The sequence below is a fragment of the Physella acuta genome, unplaced genomic scaffold (genome assembly GCF_028476545.2).
Source record: "Physella acuta isolate Inbredline_101_S28 unplaced genomic scaffold, ASM2847654v3 ptg000669l, whole genome shotgun sequence".
In the NCBI taxonomy this organism is placed as follows: domain Eukaryota; kingdom Metazoa; phylum Mollusca; class Gastropoda; family Physidae; genus Physella; species Physella acuta.
The window spans coordinates 335,900-362,500 of record NW_026732188.1 but is presented as its reverse complement, the minus strand read 5'-3'; the positions used below and the strand labels follow the sequence as shown (position 1 = coordinate 362,500).

Below are 26,601 nucleotides of genomic sequence, written 5' to 3'. Positions count from 1 at the left end.
TACAAGACATTAATAGATTGTGTAAACAACTGCTAATGGACACTGTGTTCAAATATCAGTGGAACAAATTCGTGTTGCAGACAAACTGGTAGTGAGCTAGACAGCTCCCACTAACTCCGTGAGCTTAACACATCTCCCACTAGCTCCGTGAACTAATCTAAACTCCTACTATCTAATCTCAGCTCCACTGAGCTTAACGCTCTGCTAGCTCAGCCACAAGCTTAACACTGCTATTGTGTCCATTTTAAAAGCTTAAAAACTCCGACCATCACATACCACCCCACCCCTTGCTGGTGAACCCCGACCCCCCAGACCCCATACAGGGGGAAATCATTAACCAGATTAAAATTAGTTAATGGTTTGTTTATTTCGAGACGACATTGATGTCATCAACACAAATACAATTACCGAACCCCGAGCGAACCCCCGTGGTGAACCCATCATTTACCGTTCAATACACCCTCCGTTTTGTTTTTTTTACTAGACGGAACATGCTACTTTTGTTAATCATTTTAAATCTGTTTTTTAGTTGTTCTGTTTTTACCTCTCTAGCACGTATTATATAACACTAAGGAATATGAACGTGGTTATTCATTTTTATATTATGTCACATGAGTAAGAATAGTGGGAGAGAGTTGTTATACAATACTGTATTGATTTGTGTTATTTTTATATTATTTATTCCTGTTTTTAATTATGTTTTTGAATCTCCAATAATAATTATTAGTAGTAAAAGTAGAAAGTGTGCTGCGTGGTTGGGAAGTAGAGGGCACGACTGCTAGCCCGAAAGTCTTGAGTTCGGATCACTGGCTCGAATCCGTAGTACGTTCCTAAATCCGCTCAGCTGTAATAGGTAGCTGACCTTAGGGTAAATAAGGGTGACTGGGCATTGAACTGACCACACCATTCCCTTTCTTAGTCGCCTGCACATGTAATGGTTGTTGACAAATGTAAAACAACTATTCAACCTCGACGTGAAAGTAACATTTTGTTTTTGTCTGTCAAATTCCTAATTACCTCCCTTGGTGATGTTTCCATGAGTTACTTCCCTGTCTGTGTGACTTTTGTTGCCGTATTCAGCCTCGAGACAATGGGGCTGTTGTTTAGGGGATCAATACTTTCGTGACGTCAGGGAAGGGGTGAGGAGGAGGAAGTCAGAGTCGAGGTTGTGTGGGGAGGAGGGAAAGGTGGGGTTGTGTGTGGAGGGAAAGTGGAAGTTATGTGGGTATGGGGTAAAAGAGGTGGGGGGGGGGGGAGGGAAAAGAATGGTTTTGTGGGTATGAGGAAAAGGGGGAGGGGTTGCATGGGTAGGAAAGAAAGAGGAGGGGGGGGTTGCGTGGTGAGAATGACTACTCATGGTCTAACACAATGTTATGAATTAAAATTGGTTTAAATCCATCTGATAAAAATTGAACTAACCGTTCTTATACTTTGTCCATGTATAAAGACAAGCACCTATGTTAGAAATGTTATGTTGATAACTTTACAGTGGGATTGTCGCAAGCACATAAAATATAAAACAAAACAAAAATGGACGTCAAGCTGTCCAATAAGGCGCCGGTACCTAACGATCGTGTAAAGTCGTGATCGATCATTTCAGATCGAACATGATAAATCTGTGAGCTTAAACGGTCACATCACAACCCTACCATCATGTTAACGTGAGCAGACAGTTTGAACATCATGTCTTAGTTGTGTGACAAGCGACGTGTCTTCGTCGTGTGACAAGCGACGTGTCTTAGTTGTGTGACAAGCAACGTGTCTTAGTTGTGTGACAAGCGACGTGTCTTAGTTGTGTGACAAGCAACGTGTCTTAGTTGTGTGACAAGCAACTTGTCTTCGTTGTGCGACAAGCAACGTGTCTTCGTTGTGTGACAAGCAACATGTCTTAATTGTGTGTCAAGCAACGTATTGTTGTTGCTGTTTTAATACCTGCGACACAATTTGACAAAAAATAAACGCATTTGTTTGTGTAGCTACTGTTGTGGTAGGTATATGCTCCAGCTAATCTGAGCTAACTTTCCAGCTATCCTAGCCACCTATTTTGTTATGATAGATCCCTATCCTGTTTAGTTAACTATCTATTCTTTTATATTAAATACAAATCCTGTTATGCTAACTACCTATTTTGTTTAGGTAGCTACCCATTCTGTTGAGTTTGCTAGCTACCTATTTTGTTTTGGAAGCTACCCATTAGCTTCCTATTTTCGATTATGCTACCTATCTTCTATTAGGGAAGCTGTTTTCTGTTTTTATAGCTTCCTGTTCCTTGCTAATGTATTACTAACCATCTTTTAAGGCTCTACGACCCCACCCACCCACCCACTCCTACACAAAGACTTCCAACGTCACAGCTAATTTAAATATCGGTCACCTGGGCGACACAACATATGTGCTAACGATCTATTAAAGTGCTAATTTGTAGCCAGTTTTTAAGTAATAAATCATCCATGATCGCGAAAACGTATTTTTGGCGGGAAAGCAATTTGCCCTAGGGGCTAACGACCACTATCGGATTGGATTGATTGACTTGGCAAATAATTGGATGACGTCACGGGTTTATTTAAATTCATTAAATTCAGCCTGTTTTAAATCGAGGTGTGCAGAAATAGATTTAATCTCAACGCTTTAGTTGGGTTAAACGGCCGTCTGCAGATTTGGAACTGTTCAAGCTACATATCTGAGACTTATCCAAGCTACATATCTACGACTTATGCAAGCTACATATCTACGACTTATGCAAGCTACATATCTGCAACTTATCCAAACTACAGATCTGCAACTTATCCAAGCTACATATCTGCAACTTATCCAAGCTACATATCTGCAACTTATCCAAGCTACATATCTGCAACTTATCCAAGCTACATATCTACGACTTATTCGAGCTACATATCTGCAACTTATCCAAGCTACATATCTACGACTTATCCAAACTACATATCTGCGACTTATCCAAATTACATATAAGCGACTTATCCAAACCACATGTATGCACCTTATCGAAGCTGCAGAAATGCAACCTATCCTAGCTGCAGATTACCTGCAACATATCCGTCTGATTACCCTAGACGTTTCAATGATGAGACAACCTACAGTACAAAACTGGACTGGCATGTGTGTAGGACAACTAAATGTGTTAAGAAGTGTATTTCAGCCTAGAGTTGGCCACTACCCACACACTATACCCACACACCACTACCCACACACAACTATACACACACCACTACACACACCACTAACCACACACCGCCACCCACAAACCACTACTCACACACCACTACACACACCACTACACACACCACTACTCACATGTCACTAACTTTACACTGATTCCCACACATAATTTCCCTCACATTTAGCCCTATATTGCAATCTCTTCGCCTACTAAACTTGACCAAAGGAAAAATAGGACCCTAAATAGAATAATATGACCCCATATATAACAGAACAACACGAACCCAAATAAAACTTTACAACTCCAAATATAACATACATCACGATCCCATACATAAAAATAAAATCACGCTCACAAATCTGAACCACTTGGCTTTATGCAACTCACAAATTAACTTCGTCTATCTTTTCTGTGAAACAGACACTGTCTTGGTGTAATTAATTACACATCTTTCTAGAATTTTCTCAGACTTAATGTTGCCTGGAACCCTCAATACTAATCTCGGATAACTCTGGACAAAGCATTAGCCACTGTCAAGAGGAAGATTTTTCTGTAAAAATTCTGATCCTGAAAAATGAACTGTAATACTGCGCTTATTTTCCCCCCACAAGTTTGATTTAGAACATAATTTTTCAAGACTTCTAAACTTAGTGAAAAATGGGAGAAGATAATTTGTGTTCGTGGTAGTTGTTCTTATGTCAAACACCTCTTAACAAACATCAACAACTCATCCCATGACATTGTTGATATTCGTAGAAATTTTAATCAGAGCATCTGATTGGCTCGTTTTTCAGCGCATATATGAATCGAGACATCTGATTGGCTTGTTCTTTACGAGCTGTGGACTTTGTTGATCTACATTAACACAGTGGCTAATCACTAATTGTCAAGACTTTTTTTTTTTAGAATCGTTTGACAGAATCGTGTTTTTATGACAATTAAAACGCTTCTATTTACGTCAGAGATTAATTGAAGTTGTCGTATTTTCAACGGGAAAATTGGAGTTAATGCTGTCAAATTTTTCCTTGTGGATTCTAAAAGTGATATTTTAAAACAGAAACATTAAATACCATTACGTTGAAATAAAAAAAAAACACACTGAAATAAAAGTAAGAAATATAAAATAAAAAGACATTGACACGACAGAAATAAAAATAATAAGTGGGAATTCTAAATAACTAGAACTTTTAAAAAAAACAAAATAGGTTCTTTCTTCTGTACTGAAACCCAAACCAATAATAAACTTTTTTTGTGTTCGAATTTTTGGCCGCCGTTATAACTTTGTATATGATAGTTTTATTTTGATCAGAGAATCCTTGACTTTGCCTGTTATCTGGCCACATTGTTAACTTGACGATATACTGAGTTGCCAGTAAAGAACGGTAACTCTAGCTGGAGTTCTAATATCACGTGACATTTAAAAATTAATTAGCCCATCTCAGAAAATGTAAAGTCGAGTCTTAAGTCTGAATAAAAAAGATCACCTGAAAGTTCAGATAACCAATTAAAAATTATCCCAATGCCAAACTATTTCGAATTGAAATGGCCAGTCTAATTGAATTGATCTGCCCAACTGTGGTTCTTTCACACTTTGAAATCAACGAACCAATTTTTTATAATTATAATTTCGTTTCATATTTCTTGATTTCTGGAGTTTGTCCGTAGTTTTCAACACTGGTGTCAACCTTGTAAACTGAATGATGGAGTGATTAAACGTGAACCTTGACCTTTTGGTATTATCGATCTACTCAGGCAATCGTAACTACACAAGATTGTAACGGTTTTTGATCAACCACAATTACGTAATATTTGAGATAGGGATATTTTTAGTTTAGCTTTTTAATAATATTGTGCAGCTAATTTTCAATCAAGGCTTTTAAGATATATAAAAAAAAGAGTATTGGAGATAATACTTTTTATAGTGCAGGTGAAGTAGAGCAAGTCATGGTCTCGTGACATGCCTGGGGGGCTATGGCTGGTAGATTGTAGACTTTACCTTTCTTGAGATTTTTGACCTAGGTATCCCAAGCTGAAAGCTAGAATAACATGTGATCGAACTAAAATACACTCTACCTACCTTCTACTACACACAGTACCCAACTACAGCGACACACTGTACCAACTACTGCAACACACTATATCCAACAACTACGACACACAGTACCCAACTACGACACACTGTACCCAACTACTACGACACACTACCCAACTGCTACGACACACTGTACCCAACTACTACGACACACATTGTACTTAACTAGTACTACTCACTGTACCCAACTACTACGACACCTCATTTACAACAACAGTTTATCGCATGAAAGCATCTCACAGAAACAAAATGTACATTTATTTTAATCAAATTTTTTGTTTCAATTAGTCATCCTCCGAATAACCCATCCGCTTCCTCGGAGAAGTAGCCGAATGAAATAAGGTGTCATTAGAGCTCCCTAATGGAAATTTAACGAGCCTGAAAAATAAATTATTTTTCTTGAGCAGCGCAGAGATTAAGGCGAAGATGAGTAATTCTGTCATCATGCGATGCCTTCTCCTTTATCCTAATCCGAAATCCCACAATGCCGAGTTGATCAGGACGCACCTGGTAGCAGAAGATGGATTGTGTTTAATTAAGGGATGCTCAGGAGATATGAACGCCCATCTCTAATGGAACCACACTCTGGGCGTCATTTGAAACCCTTTTCTCCCCCGAGAACTGTAGTAACAAAACAAAATAAAATGTGACGTAACTTTGCTTTTCTACAATGAAAATCTTAAAACTTCTACAATCTTCCCAAATATTGATGTTTCTTGGCATAAACTGAGTCAGATTTATGCACAGAAAATGTAACCATCACGTTATACCATCACCGCTCTTCTGTTATATTTTTATAACGATAACAATCAATACTAAATTTTACTCCTAAGCAAATAAAAACCTATGTATTCAAAGATTAGAACCGCTCGTATGTTATCTTTTTATAACGGTAACAATCGTCGCTTCCGTCACGTATTAAATCAATTAACCGCCATGATGTTTTTCTTGTTTTAGAAGACAAAATCAGAATGTCAATCACAGCTTATAGAGTCAACAGCTCCATCCACTTACAGTAATGTCGTTTTATTTATAGAAACCCCTCTATTATGATTCTCTGCCGCCTACTTCAATTAATCAACTAGAGCGCTGTAAAACCACTGAAACGAGTGTTTTTAAGGATGAAATTGGCTTCATAATCAATGCTAGTATGCAACAATCACTTAGTTATTCTGCGCATGCGTAAGGAATGCGGTAACTCAAAAAATGGCGCGCATGCTCAAAGTACAGACCACATATTCAGCAGCTGTTGGTGGTTATAAAAAACACATGTCAAAAGATGTCAAGAGATGTCAATAGAAGTCACATATCCTGTTGTCTATAACCTTACTATTGACTTTGTAGGAATCGAGATTTGGATATTTCCATTGGGGTATTTTGTATACCAATGTAGAATCCCAATTTGTATTCGATCACGGAAATTGTTTGAAATCTACCATCAACTTCTGGCCATTGAAAACAAAATCGATTCTATAAGTCTGTTGTCGAGATTTGCAACTAATTTAATGTTACCTTTTATGCAAATACCTTAGTTACTTTTCATGCAAATACCTTATTACCTTTCTTACAATCACAATACTTTTTTCACAAACTTGTTTTTTTAGCCAACTTAAACTTTCATAAGAAAACAATGTGTTTTAGTTATTATTTTTAAACACCTGATTCGCTTTAAGTCAATCATTACCTTCTAATTTCCTCTTTGTCTCACGGTTACACTATTCGGATGCGAGTAAAATTACATTTATTACCGACAGGGACTTTAACCCAGGAAACCCTAAAGCTAGAAACTCATTACCTCTCTTGTCTCATACTCCATACAATTTCCATTTGCCCCGGAGCGTGAATTTATTCTGTAATGCAACTCAATTTAAATTTCAATTCCGATTGTCAAAACCGTACAACTAAGAAAATGAATACGACATTGTAATTAAATTTAGAAAGCTGTTCCACGGAGTCCGTGTTTTTTTCACCCCATTTAACCTCTGACCTGAAGACCTGACAAACATGAAGACCTTGAACCTTCCAAGACTGAGGTGCACACGAGTGCTGAGAAGAGCTCATTAGGAAAAAGGCGCCTCGAAATGAAATTATGGGATAGTATGGGTTTGAGCACCCATGTATGCTATTAAAAACTTGAAGGACTTCGGGAGTGCAACCTTGTTATTTAGATGGTTTAAATTAACACAAGTATGTTGAAAGCTTAAAATAGTTTAACCTTTTACTGTAGACCTATAGTTCAAAATAAAAATAAACTTGTATTAATAAAAACAAAAAATATTAATTGCCCTAACATGCGTCTATAGCAAACTTTACTTTCTTTTTCTAGAGTGAATAGACGATGGTTGTTCCCTTGGTTACTTTTAATGATGGTGTCTTACAAATAAGGATGTTTGTTTTTTTAACGAATAAAAACCTCTACTGGTAGAAATATGAAATTTAAAAAAAAATCGCCCAGGTCTAAAATCACAGTTTTGATGAAGTCCAGTTGAAGGTCATCCATAAAATGTTTTCTATTTCTGCTTAATTCGCCTCCAATCTCAGCGGGATGTTTGTTTGTTTTTCAAATTAACACAAACATTTTCCTCGTCGCAGTTTTTCTCTTCTCATCCAGCCCACGAAAGGGGAAACTACCGGAGCTTTAATGCTAACATCGGCCGTTTTCTTTCAGCCGATTGGTAAAAGAAAATTGTAAAAAAAAAAAAAAAACTTTCTCTGAGTTTGCATTTCATCAGTTTTGCCTTTAAAAATTGATAATTATGATGACGATTTAAAAAATCCCGATGATTATAATAAAATGATTTTTCTCCGCACAAACAAGCTTTTCCGTAAAGTACGGAATAAAAAAAATGTTATTCCGGACACAATATTTAACAGTTATTAAATTACAGATTATCAGAAATTCCATTAAATTAAATAGCGGTTTTCTCAATATTAAATAGTACAACATTTAATGATTATAAAATTACAACAAAAATAATCAATTAAATCGAACAGCGGTTGTATATATAAATTAAAAGCACCATCTCTACCACCAAGATCACAAGTGAAGAGCTATACATCATCGATGGACCCTCGTTCACCCTATATGCCACGGTTTAGCCCTGCCTGCCCTCCCCTTTCATTTTGTTGACAGGGGTAAATAACTCCCACTATCAAAAGCCAAGCCGGGAAATCCTACCAAAGGTAACCTCAGTGTCAGATCAAACCAAACGTTGCTAGGGTGTCGAAACTAACCAATGATGGCACAATGAAGTTGGTTCAGAGGCGTAGCGACCCCTCCCAGCGCCCGGGGACAAACTTTCAATTTAGCCCCCCCCCTATATTTTTTATATTTATTATTAAAAAATGAGCTTATTTTAGCGCCCCTAGGGTCGGCGCCCGGGGAAATATGTACCCCCCCCCCCCGCCCTCGTCGCTACGCCTCTGAGTTGGTTTTATCATATTAGAAACCCCGGGTCTTTTTTTTTTGTCTCCGACCCGCATATTCGGGTCTTTTATTTTTTCTGAAACTATCTTTTGAATCAACCCATGTGTTTGTTTTGTATTAAAAAAAATATTTTTGGCGGTAGCGAAATTTATTCCAACCTCTTTAAACTATTATCCTTAATTAAATGACAGTTATGCTAACGAAACCTTTACAATAGATGGCCTGGAATTTAATCAGCACACAAACGCGAGCTCAGATCTTTAAGAATGGCGCTCATAAAGTCTAAGCTAATTCCGGGGGCAGGAAAAGCCTAGCGGAAAAAAAAGCTTTCAAAATAATTTTCAAAACGTAAACACGGACAAAAAGCCGGTCGGGTAAAGCTCAGAAACCAGGTGTAGAGATTATGTGAGATTATCTCTTCAGCAGAGGTAAAATCTCTGTTGTCTTTTCCTCTCAGATGCGTTTACCTGTTATGGGTTTCATAATCTGCTGGGAAAATGAGGAGGGGGGGGGGAGCATCCGTTTCATATCATTTTAGCAATCGTATTAAGCATTATGCAATGTAATGATATTGAAGAGAGAGAAAAAAATGGTGTATATTATTCAAATGTTCGCTGTTATTGAGAAGAATTTTTTTTAGTTTTATTAATTTTTAAAAACAAATCATCCAAGCCCTTTCAGGTCTTTAAAGAAGAATTGAGAATATTCAAATACGATGCTTTGAAGAATTTAAATTACTTTAATGTCGCGTTTTGTATTTTTTACTTGAGCCCAATATGCCAGATATGCGTTCACCTTGCCAGTCTGTATCCACCATTGATAGAAAACAGCATTGCCAGATTTTGACCAGAGACACGTTGAAACTTTCCCTGCCTTCAGCTAGTGCTCATTGTTTGTTTATTTATGTAAATTACACTAACCTCCCCTGGTGTACTAGGTTATTTCCCCTAGTAATTTTAAAACGTGATTTGAAGTTAAAAATGTCCATGCTAACTAAATACTAGGTTCATGTGTATATAATTATTTTTCTTTTTAATAAATAATAACCTAATTTGTCTATTCTACTCAATGTTTTAAGAAGTTTTTGTGAGAGATTTATAAAATATTACTCTAGTACGAGCAACAGACTTGAAACCAACGGTTTTTATGTTCTTAAACTTCCCTCCAACGACTGCTTTTTAAACCAAGCGCATAATTTACTTCTCATCTTATTTTGGTAATTTTTATATCCTAACATTTTTTACTGTACAAAACTGTTTTTAAAAGTCTAATACCAATGAGACAGATTTAAATTAATTTATTGCGTTCTATAATTAAATTATCGTTGTCTTGAATTTAGTTGAGGCCTTTCAACTAGCTGGAAGGGGAGGCTATTCATATTTTTATTCCCGATTTATAAAAAAAAATCACTTTGTCTTTATCTATAACGTTGAATTGTGACGTCAATGGATCACGTGTTTTCGACATCCCTGGAGGGTTAAAAACGGGAATAAAATTAGTTACATCCAAATCAGGTTAAATTAAGTTTTAATGTCGACACCAACCCTGATAAGATGAGGTATTTAGATCCGGTTGAAGCTAACGTTAAATAGTGGTAATGGTGATGTAGCGGTTCGCACTTTTTAATTGTTTTTGGCTACGTGAAGTTTTCTTTTTATTGTAGTACAAAAAACATGTAAAGCCAAACTACTGTCAATGATGATTGACGGTATATTAGTGAGTAGTTCTACAGGGAGGTAGTTAACAGACTAGGAAGTGGGGGAGGGATGGGGGTCGTTGGTAAACATCTATCCGGTGGGGATTGAAGGGGGTTCAGATCTCTTTTAACTAGGTGTTAGGCCTAAGGAGTTGGTAGGTTAAGGTATAGGGAATAGTATCGTGGCCTAAATTTTCTAATATTTGACTTGTAATTAAAATGTTGATTTTCGTTTGAGTGGTTTGAACGTTGTGTGCCATGGCTGTGGTTAACCTTTTGGGTGATTCTAAACCACAGCATTGATAGAAATTATAACGAATTTATATATTGTTTATAGCTTTGTCCATCAGGAACGATTACCACAGCTAGACGTAAAGGCATCCTATTTTATCAAGTAGGCCTCTATGAGATCAATTGTAATGTACAGTTCATTATACGTTTGTTTAATATGGTGATGTTTATTTCCTACAGCTGGTAACGCCCCACCCAAGGCCTGTCCCATGCAGGGGAGTCACACCTTTGTGCACAGGCGAAACAAGTGCACCGGTCAGATCTTGGTCGGCTGCTCAAACAGGGACTCGGAGGTAGAGGTCAAGACGGAATGTGCTGGAAGCGTTTCCGGTAGGTTGATACCTGCGTTAGGTTGTCACCTGGTGCCACTCCCACCTGTTCGTTGTCACCTGGTGCCACTCCCACCTATTCGTTGTCACCTAGTGTCATTTTCACCTGTTCTTTGTCACGTGGTGCCAGTTCCACCTGGTGCTAGATAGTTACCTGATGCCAGACTCTCACCTGGTATTGGTTTGTCACCTACTGACAATCTCACCTCCACGATATCCCTCCTAGTCTACCTATCACTTGGTATATGTCACCTCGCCTAAACCATTTCTGCGACCTAATTCAAACTGACGCTTAATCCTCAACAAATCTACCATTTAATATTTCTTATTTTATTAAAAGCTTTTATTTAATGTACAGTAACCTACTAAATTACACTATAACACTGATTATAAAAATAAAAGAAGAATTTATCACAAAAACAAATTTTCCCATCCAGTTGAATTCCTTCAATGCTATGAGAACTGGACTGACGTAGACCGCATCTATGTTATAGCCGGCCACGTCAATGACCTACGTAAAGCTGCCGATTGTTTGGTAAGTTTGAATTAGAAGATCACGTCTAGTTAAATCTTGTATTAGGTTTTAGGTTTAAAGTTTATTTTGGTTTGTAATAAAGCAGGAACTACTCTATTTAACAGTTTTTAAGGTGATATGCACTAGATAAAATGTTCTGTTCGCTCAGGTTTTCAAGGAACAACATGATGGTTATTAAATTCTCTGTCTCCGCAGGTTTTTAAAGTCACACCTAATGGCTATGAGCTAGAGGCTGATGCCGAGTGTGGTAATGACAGGCTAAAGATCATGGGACAGCCTGTAGATTTCATCATCAATTCAGCAAATAGTAAGATTTTATTTTGAATCCTTTTTTGTCTACTTCGTCATACATCAAGGGGACAAGGTGGGGTTAAGGATTAGATCAGTGTTTCTTCCGGTCTTCCAGACTTTTTTCTCCGAGGAGGGGGGGGGGGACGACACTATTAAAAGTATGTTTACTATATAAATTCCATCGTGGGGGGGGGGGGGGGGGGATCTGCCTGGAAGAAACTCTGGATTAGATTCATAGTTAAGATTGTTTGGGGTATGCCAATGAACGTTAATTTCTTTTGAGATATAAATTTGTTACTTACTGTCAAATCTACAATTATTTAGGATCATAATTGAATGTATTAATTTTAATTATAAAAATCTATATTTTTTAACAAAATATTTTTATGGATATCCAGTTATTTCAACAATTTGTGTGTGTGTTAATTTCCAGAGCAATGTCCCACTGGAGTGCCCAAGACTGTCACAATGCATCCTGCCCTATCCCAGAATCCCCGGGAGCCCCCCAGGAACAACAAAAAGCCCATCAACCCACCAGAGATCGAGACGCCACCTGGTGGCAAACCGCCCACCGCCATCATCAACGCTGAAAACAGCAGCACTCGGCTGTCTCTGAGTGCAACCATCCTGGTGTGGGTTGTCTTAGTTGTGGTTGGCGCCGTCAACAGGTGATACATACACCTGTGGCAGTTCATGAAGCGTTTTTAAAAAACCTTGAAACAAAGAAAAAAAAATCTTAAATAATTGTATTGTAAAAAAAACAACCCCAAGAACTAATGCTCAATATTTCTACCTTGTTGTTAAAGCAACATATAGCCATTGTGTGAGTACAAGAAAAGTTAATTTATTTATGACGTGAATGTATAATACGTCATAAAAATTAAACTTTTGATCTAAAATGGAACAGAACAATACACTATAATCACAAGCCATATTTATATGTTCATGAATCAAGTAGTGATTATTAGAAAATATGATATATTTTTCCTAACCTCAAAAGACTAATAGGAATGTACCAATGAGGTAAAGATTTGAGTCATGTTTGGATGTGCCAGATTTTCAAGACTTTTCTGACCACAAGAATTATCTTGGCCAAGGACTTGTAACTGAAACAATATTGTTCATCTGATTGTGTGGTATATTATCATCTTGTTTTTGCATTATAAGCTACTCATCATTCAATGTTGGTTAATTAACTGAGCATTTTTTAAACCGTTTATGATCCTGTTTAAAAAAAGCAACATGAACAACAGTATTGTGAAAAATAAAAACTTGGATTGTGGGTGGACCAGAAATTTAAAAACACAGATTCAAATTTAACAGAATAATTTCTTTACTAAAATGAAACAAAACGCATTTATTAACGATAAAGTCAAAACAGTATTTTATTATTATTATTAACATTAACATCTAATTAACATCTACTTATTTTCTGGTGTTTGATATATATTCAAATATATTATACTATAATTTATATATTTCAGCTGATCATAGAAAACTTGTGTAAAATTGTACTGGAATTTGTTTTTCACACATTTAGAACATGTGAAACTATATTTATGTAAAATTTTGTAATCAACACAAGTATCATCTGGTAGAAGCTTGCCAACCAATCTATTGCTTATGTTACAGTTAAATAGCTTAGCTCATCACACATATTTGCTTGGCCATCTTTTCAACCTTCACATTGTTTGTGTGGGCCCTCCACACACATACAGTTTATCTCATCTCACATATCAACACTCACATATTTTGCTTGTGTTGGTCATGTTGTCAACACACGCACTGCATGTATTGGCTATCTTGCCAACCAACACGTGTGGCCAGTTTGTTTACACACAGCTTGTGATGGCCAATTTGTCTACATACATTTCATGTTGGCCATTTAGCCAACACACTTGAACCTGGTCACATCTCAGTAATAATTTAGCTATAATGTAATGACATTTGTATGTTGTATTTTGTTTTACCCCGTAAAGATGAACGAGCCCTTGTTTCCTACCATACGTTGATCCATCTGACCCTTTTACTACATCTACAAAAACAACTCATAAACGTAAAAACATATTCTAAACACGTTTAATATGTGATGATTGTAATAAAAAAAATAATAGCTTTTCAAACTATTTTTAGTCAGCCATTTTTTTTCGACTTAATACAAAAACTAATGACATATCACCTATTAAAAACACTGTATTTCGTGCTGGTATGAGACGATTCTTGAGAAGCTATTTAAGCCTTTGTACTTCTTGCCATGGACCAAAATGTGTTTGTTTTGCATTGTATGTCTAGAGCTTTGAAAACACTATTGATAAGAATCATGATGCTGTCGCTTTTCTTGAACAATAGAGTAAATAATCAAATTTATTTTCAGTTTATATGATCAGGAATTACCTTTTTTTTGCCTTATTGTTAAAAGATAAATAATAGTTTTGATTTATGAAAGAATTTTTTATTTAAATTTAATACATGAAAGTTTTGCAGCATTAATTATTTTCAGGAAGAAATATATCTTTGGTTTAAATTTAAATAATAAATTTTATAAGGTAATTAGTAATAAACAATTAATAAGTTATTGTTAAATTTAAAACATGATTTTATTGACATTGTGTTACTGACAATCACTATCTTAGTGTATCTTGTGTTCTGAGTTGATTATAAATGTGAGGAAATAAGTTAATAAGTTAAGGGTTAATCAGGAGACAAGCCATTGAGTTCTGTGCTAATGTGTTGAGGGATGGCCTGACACTGTAACCCATGGTTACTAAAGTATACAAACTGATGGCCTCTAACCAAGGATGGCCTGACACTTGAAGCTATGTATGGCCTCAAGCATACAGACTAAAATGGCCTTTAATTTTAAAAAAAACAATGGATGGCCTCATATATGAAGTCTAAGATGGCCAAAAAACATGAAGCACGCGATAGCCTGAACCTTGGAAATATAGATGGCCTCAAAAATGAAGCACAAAATGGCCTGGAACTCATAGCCATCAATGGCCTCAAATATGAAGTCTAAGATGGCCTAAAAATGAAGTAAAATGGTCTGAATCTTGTCCTGAAGCTCAATGTATAAGAACCATGCTGTGTTATCATGCTGTGTTGTTTCCTATGATGGTGTATCCATCACTGACATCTGTCACTGTCACTGACATCTGTCACTGAGGACATCATCTGTCATTGTTTCCTCTCGATGTCCACCATCTCATACTGTCTATAATTATTATGTACATATTGAGAGAATTTCTTCATACAAAATAATATCATTGCTTGTTGATTGTTCATAGTGGATTTTTTTATATCATCTTGCTTTTTTTGGTGTCATGTATGTTGATAAGTATTTATTAACGCTGCAAGAAGGAATATTTTTATCACAAATTGGTGTATAAACGAGTCTAGGACTGCTTGTGGCTTGTAGACTCACTCATGGCAAGGCTGTTCGTTTAATGTTGGAGTCAAATTAATTTGTACAATATTAAATGAAAAGGAATGTTTGTACGTTTTTTTTTTAAATAATTGACCAAGCAGTAGTTAAATGACGTGATTTAAAAGATGGCTAAGTTTTTTTGTAAGTTGTGTCATCATTGTATGACTAAGTGTCCACTGCCTTGAATTATGTCCCCTTAATTATCTCCCGTTTGTAGTATTGTGCTTGTTGTTATAAAAATAAGAAAGGGAACTTATTAATGAACTGAATAAATATTTGTTTTTATTTTGACGGAAAATACTAACGGAAAATAAATTATTTGTTTTTTGCGTTGTAACTTTATTTTGCTTTGCACTTAAAAGAAATGAAAATGAAACTAGGTATCATTTTTTCTTATAACCCATGGGATGTAATGACTTTATGTGATTGGAATCAGAGCACCAATCACTAACTCGTAATTAACGTGTGCAAGAAATGTAAGAATGCTTATACATAAATTCTATACTTGTGATATTTTATGCTTACATTGTAATGTTCTTCAACTTGAACATGCTTTAAATAATTTAGTTATTGTTTTAAAATTTAGCCACGGTTTCTGTTTCATTTTGTAATAATTAAAGCATATTTACCCTCTTAAATGTAGAAACATAGGCAATTATGGGGCATGCTACATTAAATATCCGTAGATACATCATTGCAAGAGAAATACATCAGAGATTGTGTTTAAATGACATCTTCCCCCCCCCCCCGCCCCACCCCTGAACTCGACGTCATTGATTGGGGTTTTAATGGCGAGCGCGCGCACCTTAACGCTGATCAATGGTTGAGGATATTGTCATGGCAACTATTGGTTCTGTTCCGGAGTAAATAGAATTTAACACGCCATGGACCAAAATTATCTTCTTTAAACACAAAAATGGTGTTTGAAAATAGTCATTACATTTTAGTTTTTTGAATGATAAATTTAGCAGTATCTTTTTTTTTTTGTTTTTTTTTTTTACAATACAGTCTATTAGGATGTGTTGTGTTGTCGAAATATTTCAAATCACACCTTAATTTGGATATGTTTTTCGAAATAAGTTTATTGTAGAGGAAGAGGCGGCAAATCGTGATCAGGGTAGGGTGGGGGTGAAGATGAAGGTCATAAGGGAGATGTGGTGGTAGAGACTATACTTAAATCAAAATCCCATGGCAACGTCTTTTTAGACACTACATCATTTTAAAAGGTAGGGTAGGGTTTGATGATGGTAGTAAAAACTAGTTGTAATAAGTTTATATATATATATATATATATATATATATATATATATATATATATATATATATATATATATATAATAGTGTAAAATATTTTTATATAAACAATTTAAACGAAAATTTAGTATTGTAATATACAACAGGCCCTACATTGTTGCCCTTGTATGAAGATTTTGTTCTTTAAAAATATATAGCCCTAATTGAATGTCAAACTTAAATGTCTCTCTATTTAAAAAAAACAGAAAAGTAAAATTCTAAAGCCTAAAGCATGATTGAAGTAAACAGGAAGTGTATTTTAGATTTGTTATGTTCACGTGACATTGTCGATGGTGACGGAAAGCGCCAAGAGCCCACGCGCAGACTGTCGACTTTTTTCGAGACTTCCGGTTTGAATCTGCCGGGCATGCCTCTTCTCCTACAGCCACGTCAAACTTAACCTAAAACCAAACGTGTTGAATTCAAGTCACATTATGACATTTTATTTTAACTTCCTGTTTCCTGTTGTTAGGGTTTTCTTTTTATTAATTTAAAATCTATTATTTAAAAAAATTGGTATGTCATTACTGAAGAATTTTTTTCTGATTTCTTTTTTTCTATCCCGAACTTTCTTATTTGCCATCCCTGTATAATTGCTGTCCATATTCTCCAATGTTACGATCATTTTGATTGGATGCCATTTCTGTGAAAATGCTATTGTAATTCGTTATTTTTAGGGCTTTGGTAAAAGGAGGATTTTTCAAAAATGTAAATGGAAACCTTAAAATTTCAAACAAAATTTCATCTCGCAATTTCTACTTTTATGTTTAGTAGTATTAATAGTAGTATTTGTTCAACACTGATTATGGAATATTGACTTTTTATAATCAAACCCCTGTATTTTTATTATTCGTTCCGTTGTTGTTAATATTTGTTTCTACCTTTCATCAATTTGCATTTTGTTTATTTCAGTTCTATTAAACTCAAACGATTTTGGTTTAAAGATTTTTAAAACAATCTAACACAAAAATTAGCAAGTTTTTAATTTAAAAAAAAAAGAACTCTTATTGCTAGGAGACGAATTTTTTATTCCAATAAATTTCTTTTAAACATTGCTTGTTCGCGTGGCCTGCTAGAATGTGGAACACGAGCTATAAATAAACCAGATCAGGAGACTGTATGCCAGAAAGGATTACTGTGCCTTTATAAATTATATCAAGCAATTCCAGCATAGTCTAGAAGTATTTCATTTTTTTTACGTAAAAGCTTGTGACTAATAAAATTGTGTTTTAATATCTAGAACTGTTCAGAGCAATTTAGAACTACTTTTAATTAGATCACACCGCATACAATTCCATTTGATAAAATATGTTTCATCTTCAATCATATTACGTGTCATGATCATGAACATAATTATAATAAAATTGATATCATTGTATGATTTTGATCAGCGCTTTGATTATATAACCTTGTTTGTCAATTTCACTTGTCAATTTTTTCCCGATGAAAACAATTTACTTTAGAGCGTTGTTTGTGAAGTCATTACTATTGAAGTCATTTGGTCTGTTTCATTAGTATTTCCTTCCTACACGGTTCGACCCAACTTCCCGTACGTCCGCCACCAACATGAGTATTTTCTGTACTGAACCTAGCAACAATTGCTACTTATATCTAGGATGGCTTGGTGTCGTATTTAAACGTAACTTGTTTTTTTTTTTTACTCCTATACCCTATAGGCTACTTCTATTAAAAACCAAGAATACTTCATTTTTAAACAAAAAATAAACATGTTTATTTTTATTTTGGGCTAATTTTATACATTTACAAAATATAATTATTTTAATTTGTGAAAATTTAAAAAATAAATCTCTGAAAACTGTTTAAATAACAATTTTTACCTGCGGCGAAAATCTGGCCAAATCATAGGGATCATTTCCTGTTATTGTTGTGCGTAAATCATGTGACGATGACGTCACTGGTGTAAATTGGAATGTCTTTTGTCCTTGTGACGATCGTAAGGTATGAATGATCTGTGGACTGTACATTTATCAAAGAAACTATTTGCAATAAAATAACTATGATGTATTTCTTTGACTTGCGTTTTTTTTTATCTACGATTCCAATACATACTTTTTGTCTTGCTGATGGGAGAGAAAAACATTTGATTTGTTGGCTATCTTGTGAGAACATGGATTTGTGAATTGTGCAATGGATCAAAATAAATGATAGTAAGTTAAGATTAATTAACAACCGTAATTAACCACCACCATTTACTTGGTGGAACATAGCTCTCAAGCTATTTAGGTCTTCATTGTGGTTTTTTTTTTCATAATGCTTTTTAAAAAGTTGACCATACAACAGCTTGAACTTGTGACCTTTGCACCAGATGTCATATTGATCCAGAAACGTTATGAGAAACATACAAAATATAGCACTTATGACCATCACCCCAGAGATCATATTGATCCAGAAACGTTATAAGAAATATAGAAAATATAGCACTTGCGACCATCGCCTCAGATGTCACATTGATCCAGAAACACTATGAAAAACAAACTCAGTGGGAGACTTCAGTCCTAAAGACCCCGGGGTAGGTGCGATCTCATGGACCAACAAAAACACTAGTATCTGCCATTTTGCCAACCTTATTTCCGGTGGCACGGAAACTGCAGGATACAATTACCGGAGACTAAGCAAGCCTCGGCGGGAAAAACGTAATTAGCTCATGGTGTCATTTTCTCTAGTAGTTTTTCCCCATTTATTTCAAAAGACACCGCTGCGAATCTTTTAGTTTTAATATACTGACTACTGTTACGCTAAAATTCTTTAATAAGTGAACATAATTATTTCCGGCGTATTGGTTCTGTAATGCTACCTCGAATACAATTTTCAAAAAGCTCTAACTTAATTTTTCTATTTTAAAATACACGGAGCAATGTCTACCTAGCTATAAAAAAAACGTAAAGATTCCTACAAATTAAAAAAAAAAAAGCCAAGTGACTTATTTTAAATAGCCTTATCCATTAGCGTTTAAATATTGGACTGTAGTTTTCCAGTGAGAACATTGTGTATGTAATAAAGTTCAAAGAGAATTAGTAGCTTGGAAGTGTAAAGAAAGTACCTGTTGACATCTCCCCTTTTATTGATATCAGCAAGTATAATATATGGTGGCTGGTGTGTGTGGGGGAACCTGTGGGTGAGTCGATGTGTGGATCCTGGGGGTGGGGATAGATAGGGGGGTGGGATGGTGGGAGATTATGTGTATGATAGGTGAGTCGATGTGCGGATCCTAGGGTGGGGGTACGGGGCAAGAACTGGTGAAAAAATTGTAAGTGTAGGGCAAGGTTCAGTAGTGTGCAGGGGACGAAGTGGTGTGCTGTGGTGGGGGGGGGGGGGGGGGGGTCGGGGGGGGGGGTCTATTACAACGCGAGTTGAGGTAGTAGTAGCATAGAAAATTTGTTTTTAGCTGTATAACTATAATATCTACACAATTCAAGTTGATAAAATACACCAGTACATGGATTAACAAACTGGCTGAACATTCCTCAACATTGATTGTAAAGCAGGAAAGTAAATGTCATGTAGGCCGATGTGACTATCACCAGTGACTGTGGAAAACACAACCATCAATACTTTTGTTTAAACGGGGGCAATAAGTTGACAAGGATTGTTATTGTTGTGGAGAGAAATCTTTCTACAAACAGAACAAACTTATTGTACAAACTTGATTCGTACAACAAACAGTAAATTATTACTTGGACAATATCACCATAATACAAACAGTTATACTTGACTGAATTTATGCGGAACTATGAAGAATAAATTGATTGCTTTAAGTATTGAATCTTTTCTACACCTATTGTAGCACAACGTTATAGAAACGTTTCGCCAAATTGTAAGATATAATAAAAATATACTCCAAGCCATCTAGGAGACAAAACTTTAAAATCAAACAACTGCTGCCTTGTTGTTAGTTCTTGGTAAGACATAATCTAAGGAGCAAATCTAGAAAGATAAGGAGGCTTATAACAAAAACAATTAAGAACGAACAAGAAGAAATAAAAATTCATAAAAAAACGTTTTAATAACAAGCTTTTATGTACTAATGCACTAAAAAGTAGAAAATAAATTATAGACTACTATTTAAATAACTATAAAGAAAAGCGTGGGTCACTTTAGTACTTTAGTACTATTTTATACCTTTACTAATATTTGAGAAGAGACCCACGCTTTTCTTTATAGTTATTTAAATAGTAGTCTATAATTTATTTTCTACTTTTTAGTGCATTAGTACATAAAAGCTTGTTATTAAAACGTTTTTTTATGAATTTTTTTTCTGTACTTTACATGTTTTATTTACAATAGTGTTACATGACTAAAAACCATTGCGCGTCTATTGAATGTGATGGCGCAGCTATTCAACCTGATTGCGCAGCTATGGAACGTGATGACGCGTGTGGTGTGGTTGGATAGACATGCCTACTAATTCGGTCCAAATTTTAATTAATTCATAAAAATTAATTAGGCATCCAATTAAGTCAAATTTAGTTTCAGATTGCATTGTCTTCATGTCTTGACCCACGTGCCAAATGTGAATCGTATCGGTCAAGTAGAAGTTTCCGAATTTTTACTCCTGCGTTTCGGTCTAGACTGACGACTGACGACAGAGGAAGCAAGTTAAATAAAAGCTTGTAAAAAAATTCATAAAAAACGTTTTAATAACAAGCTTTTATGTAATGATGCACTAAAAAGTAGAAAATAAATTATAGACTACTATTTAAATAACTATAAAGAAAAGCGTGGGTCACTTTAGTATCTATTGGATACCTTTACTAATGTTAAGGAAGACACCCACGCTTTTCTTTATAGTTATTTAAATAGTAGTCTATAATTTATTTTCTACTTTTTAGTGCATCATTACATAAAAGCTTGTTATTAAAACGTTTTTTATGAATTTTTTTTTCAGTACTTTACATGTTTTATTCACAATAGAGTTACATGACTAAAAACCATTGCGCGCCTACTGAACATCACGTTCAGTAGGCGCGCAATGGTTTTTGAACGCAGCCATTACGTGATGGCGCAGCTATTGAAGGTGATGACGCGTGTGGTGTGGTTGGCTAGACATGCCTACTAATTCGGGCCAAATTTTAATTAATTCATAAAAAATTAATTAGGCATCCAATTAAGTCAAATTTAGTTTCAGATTGCATTGTCTTCATGTCTTGACCCACGTGCCAACTGTGAATCGTATCGGTCAAGTAGAACTGTCCGAATTTTCACTCCTGCGTTTCCGTCTAGACAGACTGACGACAGACAGAGGAAGTGAGTTAAATAAAAGCTTGTAAAAATATAACAATTACAATTAAGAGTGAAGAAGACGAAGAGAAAAAAATTATTACAATTACAATTGAAAACGAAGAATAAAAAGAAATAAAAATATAACAATTACAGTTAAGAGTGAAGAAGAAACAGAAATAAAAATATAACAATTACAATTAAGAACGAAGAACGAAGAAGAAAAAGAAATAAAAATATTATAATTACAATTAAGAGTGAATAAGAAACAGAAATAAAAATATAACAATTACAATTAAGAGTGAAAAAGAAGAAGAAATAAAAATATAACAATTACAGTTAAGAACGAAGAAGAAAAAGAAATAAAAATATAACAAATACAATTAAGAACGAAGAAATAAAATTTATTAATCACAATTAACAGTAAAAAGAAGAAGGAATAAAAATGTAACAAGAATTTCTATTTACCAGCCTATAACAAGTTAGAATACAACTGCTAGTTGGTTTTTAATGAATTGTATGGAAATTCAAGTTTAGAGCTAAAATAATTTCAAATTTATTGGATATCTCATAATAATTCAAAATAAAAATTTCTACAGGTCTCTTTTAAGCTGAAACAGAGGCATTAGCTTTTATTGAAGTACAAATGAGAATGACTTGCAATAGCGATAGTGAATAGATCAGTTTATAAAAAATCACCTAAATAAATAGCCTTTCAAACTATTAAACATTTTCTTCTATAATTTCAAAAATTAATTACATATTTTTAATACTTTCGAAATAATTAGAGTATATTCTAGTCCACTTTGAATGTTTTTCCAAAACTTCTTTACTCTGATAAATTTCATGGTCCAAGAACCATAACCTTGAAAATATTTTTGAATATTTTTCACAATAAGATACCTTCCCATAGAGCAGAATGTAACCAGCTGACTCATTCAAGGGCTGCCAGCGAAACGAAGTACAGTTTATTGAATGAGAAAGTCTGCTTAAATCTGTTAATTATAGTATAATAGCGTAAATATATCGATGGTCTCGGTCGCAAACCGTCTAACTCAAAAAAATTCGATTTTCTTTTTTTTACATAAATCAAAAGCCAATATGATTCCCCATAATGCCTGAAAATATTAGAGAAATCTGTAGAATGATTATTGAGATATAATCATTTGAACAAACCGCCTATTATTTCTAGCGCTAAAAATCTCGGCGCAAAACGAATATCGCTATATTTGTTAGTACACTTGAGATCGGGAACGCAGTCGTACGCCGCCTCACACAATTTTACAGCACAGCAGTCACAGTACATATAGGTAAGGATATTTGATTAATAATGTTCAACTATTCTATTACATTTTATCATTTTAAAGAATAATAAACAAATAGTATTTGTTTAATATAGCCTATTTCCAGATTGTCAATAACCAAACTGATTTGTTTACTATTTTTTAGGCTAACACAATGCTTTGAAACTAGATCTTCATTCAAGAATCTAAATATCAATCAAAACAATATAATTCGAATTATATTTCCACAAGAATGTGCAATAAATTTAATAATTGTTAATTCACTACTAGCTTTAGATTGAGGGTTTAGATACGTGTTAAGAAATGTTTATATGGTAGGGTACAAAATGTTTGGCGTACATGTTCAACGACATGGTTAGTTGTCTTTAGTAAATGCTTTTATGATTAATTTTTCAACAGACAAGCCTATCTCGACACACCAGCCTCTCTCAACATACCAGCCTCTCTCAACATACCAGCCTCTCTCAGCATACCTGCCTCTCACAACAGAAAAAGTCTTACCACATAACAGACCAGCCTCTCTCAACAGACCAGCCTCTCAACATATCAGCCTCTCTCAACAGACCAACCTCTCTCAACAGATCAGCCTCTCAACAGACCAGCCTCTCTCAACAGACCAGCCTCTCAACAGATCAGCCTCTCTTAACAGACCAGCCTCTCTCAACAGACCTGCCTCTCTTAACAGATCAGCCTCTCTCAACATACCAGCCTCACTCGACAGACCAGCCTCTCTCAACAGATCAGCCTCTTACAACAGACCAGCCTCTCTTAACAGATCAGCCTCTCTCAACAGACCAGCCTCTCTCAACAGACCAGCCTCTCGACATACCAGCCTCTCTCAACAGATTAGCCTCTCTCAAAAGACTAGTCTCTCAACATACCAGTCTCTCTCAACAGACCAGCCTCTCTCAACAGACCAGCCTCTCTCAACAGACCAGCCTCTCTCAACATAACAGCCTCTCTCAACAGATCAGCCTCTTACAACAGACCAGCCTCTCTTAACAGATCAGCCTCTCTCAACAGACCAGCCTCTCTCAACAGACCAGCCTCTCGACATACCAGCCTCTCTCAACAGATTAGCCTCTCTCAAAAGACTAGTCTCTCAACATACCAGTCTCTCTCAACAGACCAGCCTCTCTCAACAGACCAGCCTCTCTCAACAGACCAGCCTCTCTCAACATACCAACCTCTCTCAACAGACCAGTCTCTATCAACAGACCAGCCTCTCTCAACAGATCAGCCTCTCTCAACAGACCAGCCTCTCTCAACAGACCAGCCTCTCGACATACCAGCCTCTCTCAACAGACCAGCCTCTCAACATATAAGTCTCTTTCAACAGACCAGTCTTACCATACAAGACACCAGCATCTGTCAACTGACAAATCGTAAAGGCACCAGCATCTCTCAACAGACCCGCCTTTCACAACAGACAAGTCGTAACATTAAGGCACCAGTAACTCTCAAGAGACCAGCCTCTCTCAACAGACCAGCCTCTCTCAACAGACCATTTTTACCATACAAGAGACCAGTCTCTCTCAGCAGACCAGTCGTAATATACAAAAGACCAATCTCTCTCAACTGACCAATCTTACCCTTCAAGATACCAGCCTCTCTCAACAGACCATTCTTACCATACAAGAGACCAGCCTCTCTCAAAAGATTAGTCTTATCCTACAATAGACAAGCTTCTCTCAACACACCAGTCTTACCATACAAGACACCAGCCTTTCTCAACAGATCAGTCGTAACATACAATAGACCAGCCTCACATAACAGACATTAGACACCAACCTCTCTCAAAAAGACCAGCCTTACCATACAAGAGACCAGCCGATCTCAAAAAGACCAGTCAGACCTATCAAGAATTCAAAGCGACAAATATTCGTGCACTGCAGTACAAGCCTGATGCTACTGTCTACTTCAAAGTGAATTAGCAGATAGCTGGAAATTACTAAGCTAGGGTCGTAAGATTATGATCTCATCTGTAGCCCCTGTCAAGTTGTACAAGAGCAGAAAAAAAAGATAAAAGCTGTCATATTTGAGCACCTAAAAGCAAGTCATAAACACACCTTTTTATGATGATTTCACTGATTTTAAAAATATGTTGCCATTTTCATTTTTCTTTATGTGACGTTTATTCAAAGAATAAATTTTAAAAATAAACAAATTTTTTTGTGTTACATTTTTGTAAAATAAGTAAACATTAAGTCATTATTAATGTGATTAATGTGTTATGTCTCATTCATAATATATCTGACAATACGGTTTCTGTTTTTACTATTATCATTCTACAAACCCAGCACCCACCAGATTTAGTAAAATAAACTGTGAGAATAGAAAGATGTAATAAATAAAGCATAACCTTCAACAGTTAACAAGTCTAGTGCTAAATACAGACATAATGAATACAGTCGAAAGCGATAAAGCCATACTAAAACATCTCTACTAAAAATTAAACTGACCACATAAATTAGAATAAACTCAAATAATTAAAATATGAGCCCAAAACTATAATCTAAATATTATGAAGTGTTAATTATAACTTAAAAACATAAACATAACTAAATATCGTTCATTGGACAAAACGAACGAACGCGGCTGAGACCGAAATTCTCGGCCCAAAACAGCTAAGTCTGCGCGCGCACAGATAGACGGTTTGCACCGATAATTTTAGACCGAGCAAACCGTCTATCTTTTTAAACCTGCTATAATTTCGTAAATATCAACAAAACCCATTTTAAAACGCTACAGTATAGTCGGTAGAGTGTTTCTTCGGAGATATCTTTAAAAAAAATTTGTATTAGAGCGATCGAGAAGGAAATAATCAGTTTTTTGTCTCTCCTGTAAAATTTACATTTTCGGAGTTAGACGGTTTGCGACCGAGACCATCGATATATATATATACTATATATATATATATATATATATATATATATATATATATATATATATATATATATATATATATATGTATATATATATATATACACATACATATATATATGTTACGGTCAAAGCCCGAAGTGCGGCCAAACCCCGGATTGGCCGGCCAATGCGCGGATTGGCCGGCTCTCTTGGCCAAAGCCCGAAGAACTTAGAACTAAGATCGTATTTCGTACATTGGCCGGCCAATGCGCGCACTGGCCGGGACGTACTGGCCAAAGTCCGAAGTGCTTAAACTTGACAGCGTATTTTGTACATTGGCCGGCCAATGCGCGCATTGGCCGGGATGTCCTGGCCAATGTTCTTTCTAGACTAAGTTGTGATCGCGTTTTCATTATTCAGGGTGCGGTTTCATTGTGAGTAATGTATTGTTTAGCAGTTGTTTGTGAATCAAGTTATTTCTGAACTAAAGAACATGCGGCCTGAACTTAAACTAGTTCACGGAAAACCAAGGCATAGCCAAAGCCAAGGTTCAGTCGAACGTGCCTACCAAGATGTTCAAAACATGATGATGACATGGATGCAAACAAATGAATCAGCTCATTGGGCTGAGTCTC

The 26,601-nt window shown here is 35.6% G+C and overlaps 1 protein-coding gene across 1 annotated transcript in view; it reads left to right on the top strand.

Annotated features, from left to right (window-relative positions):
• The window catches only part of LOC131948997 (uncharacterized), a 245,209-nt gene extending 231,982 nt beyond the window's left edge, over positions 1–13,227 (top strand). Inside the window, exons 12-15 of the mRNA XM_059310747.1 lie at positions 10,865–11,014; positions 11,451–11,548; positions 11,744–11,855; positions 12,273–13,227. Coding sequence (XP_059166730.1) covers positions 10,865–11,014; positions 11,451–11,548; positions 11,744–11,855; positions 12,273–12,511 — 599 coding nt within the window. The 3' untranslated portion in view covers positions 12,512–13,227. The remainder of the gene's footprint in view (positions 1–10,864; positions 11,015–11,450; positions 11,549–11,743; positions 11,856–12,272) is intronic.
• Positions 13,228–26,601: the final 13,374 nt, after the last annotated feature.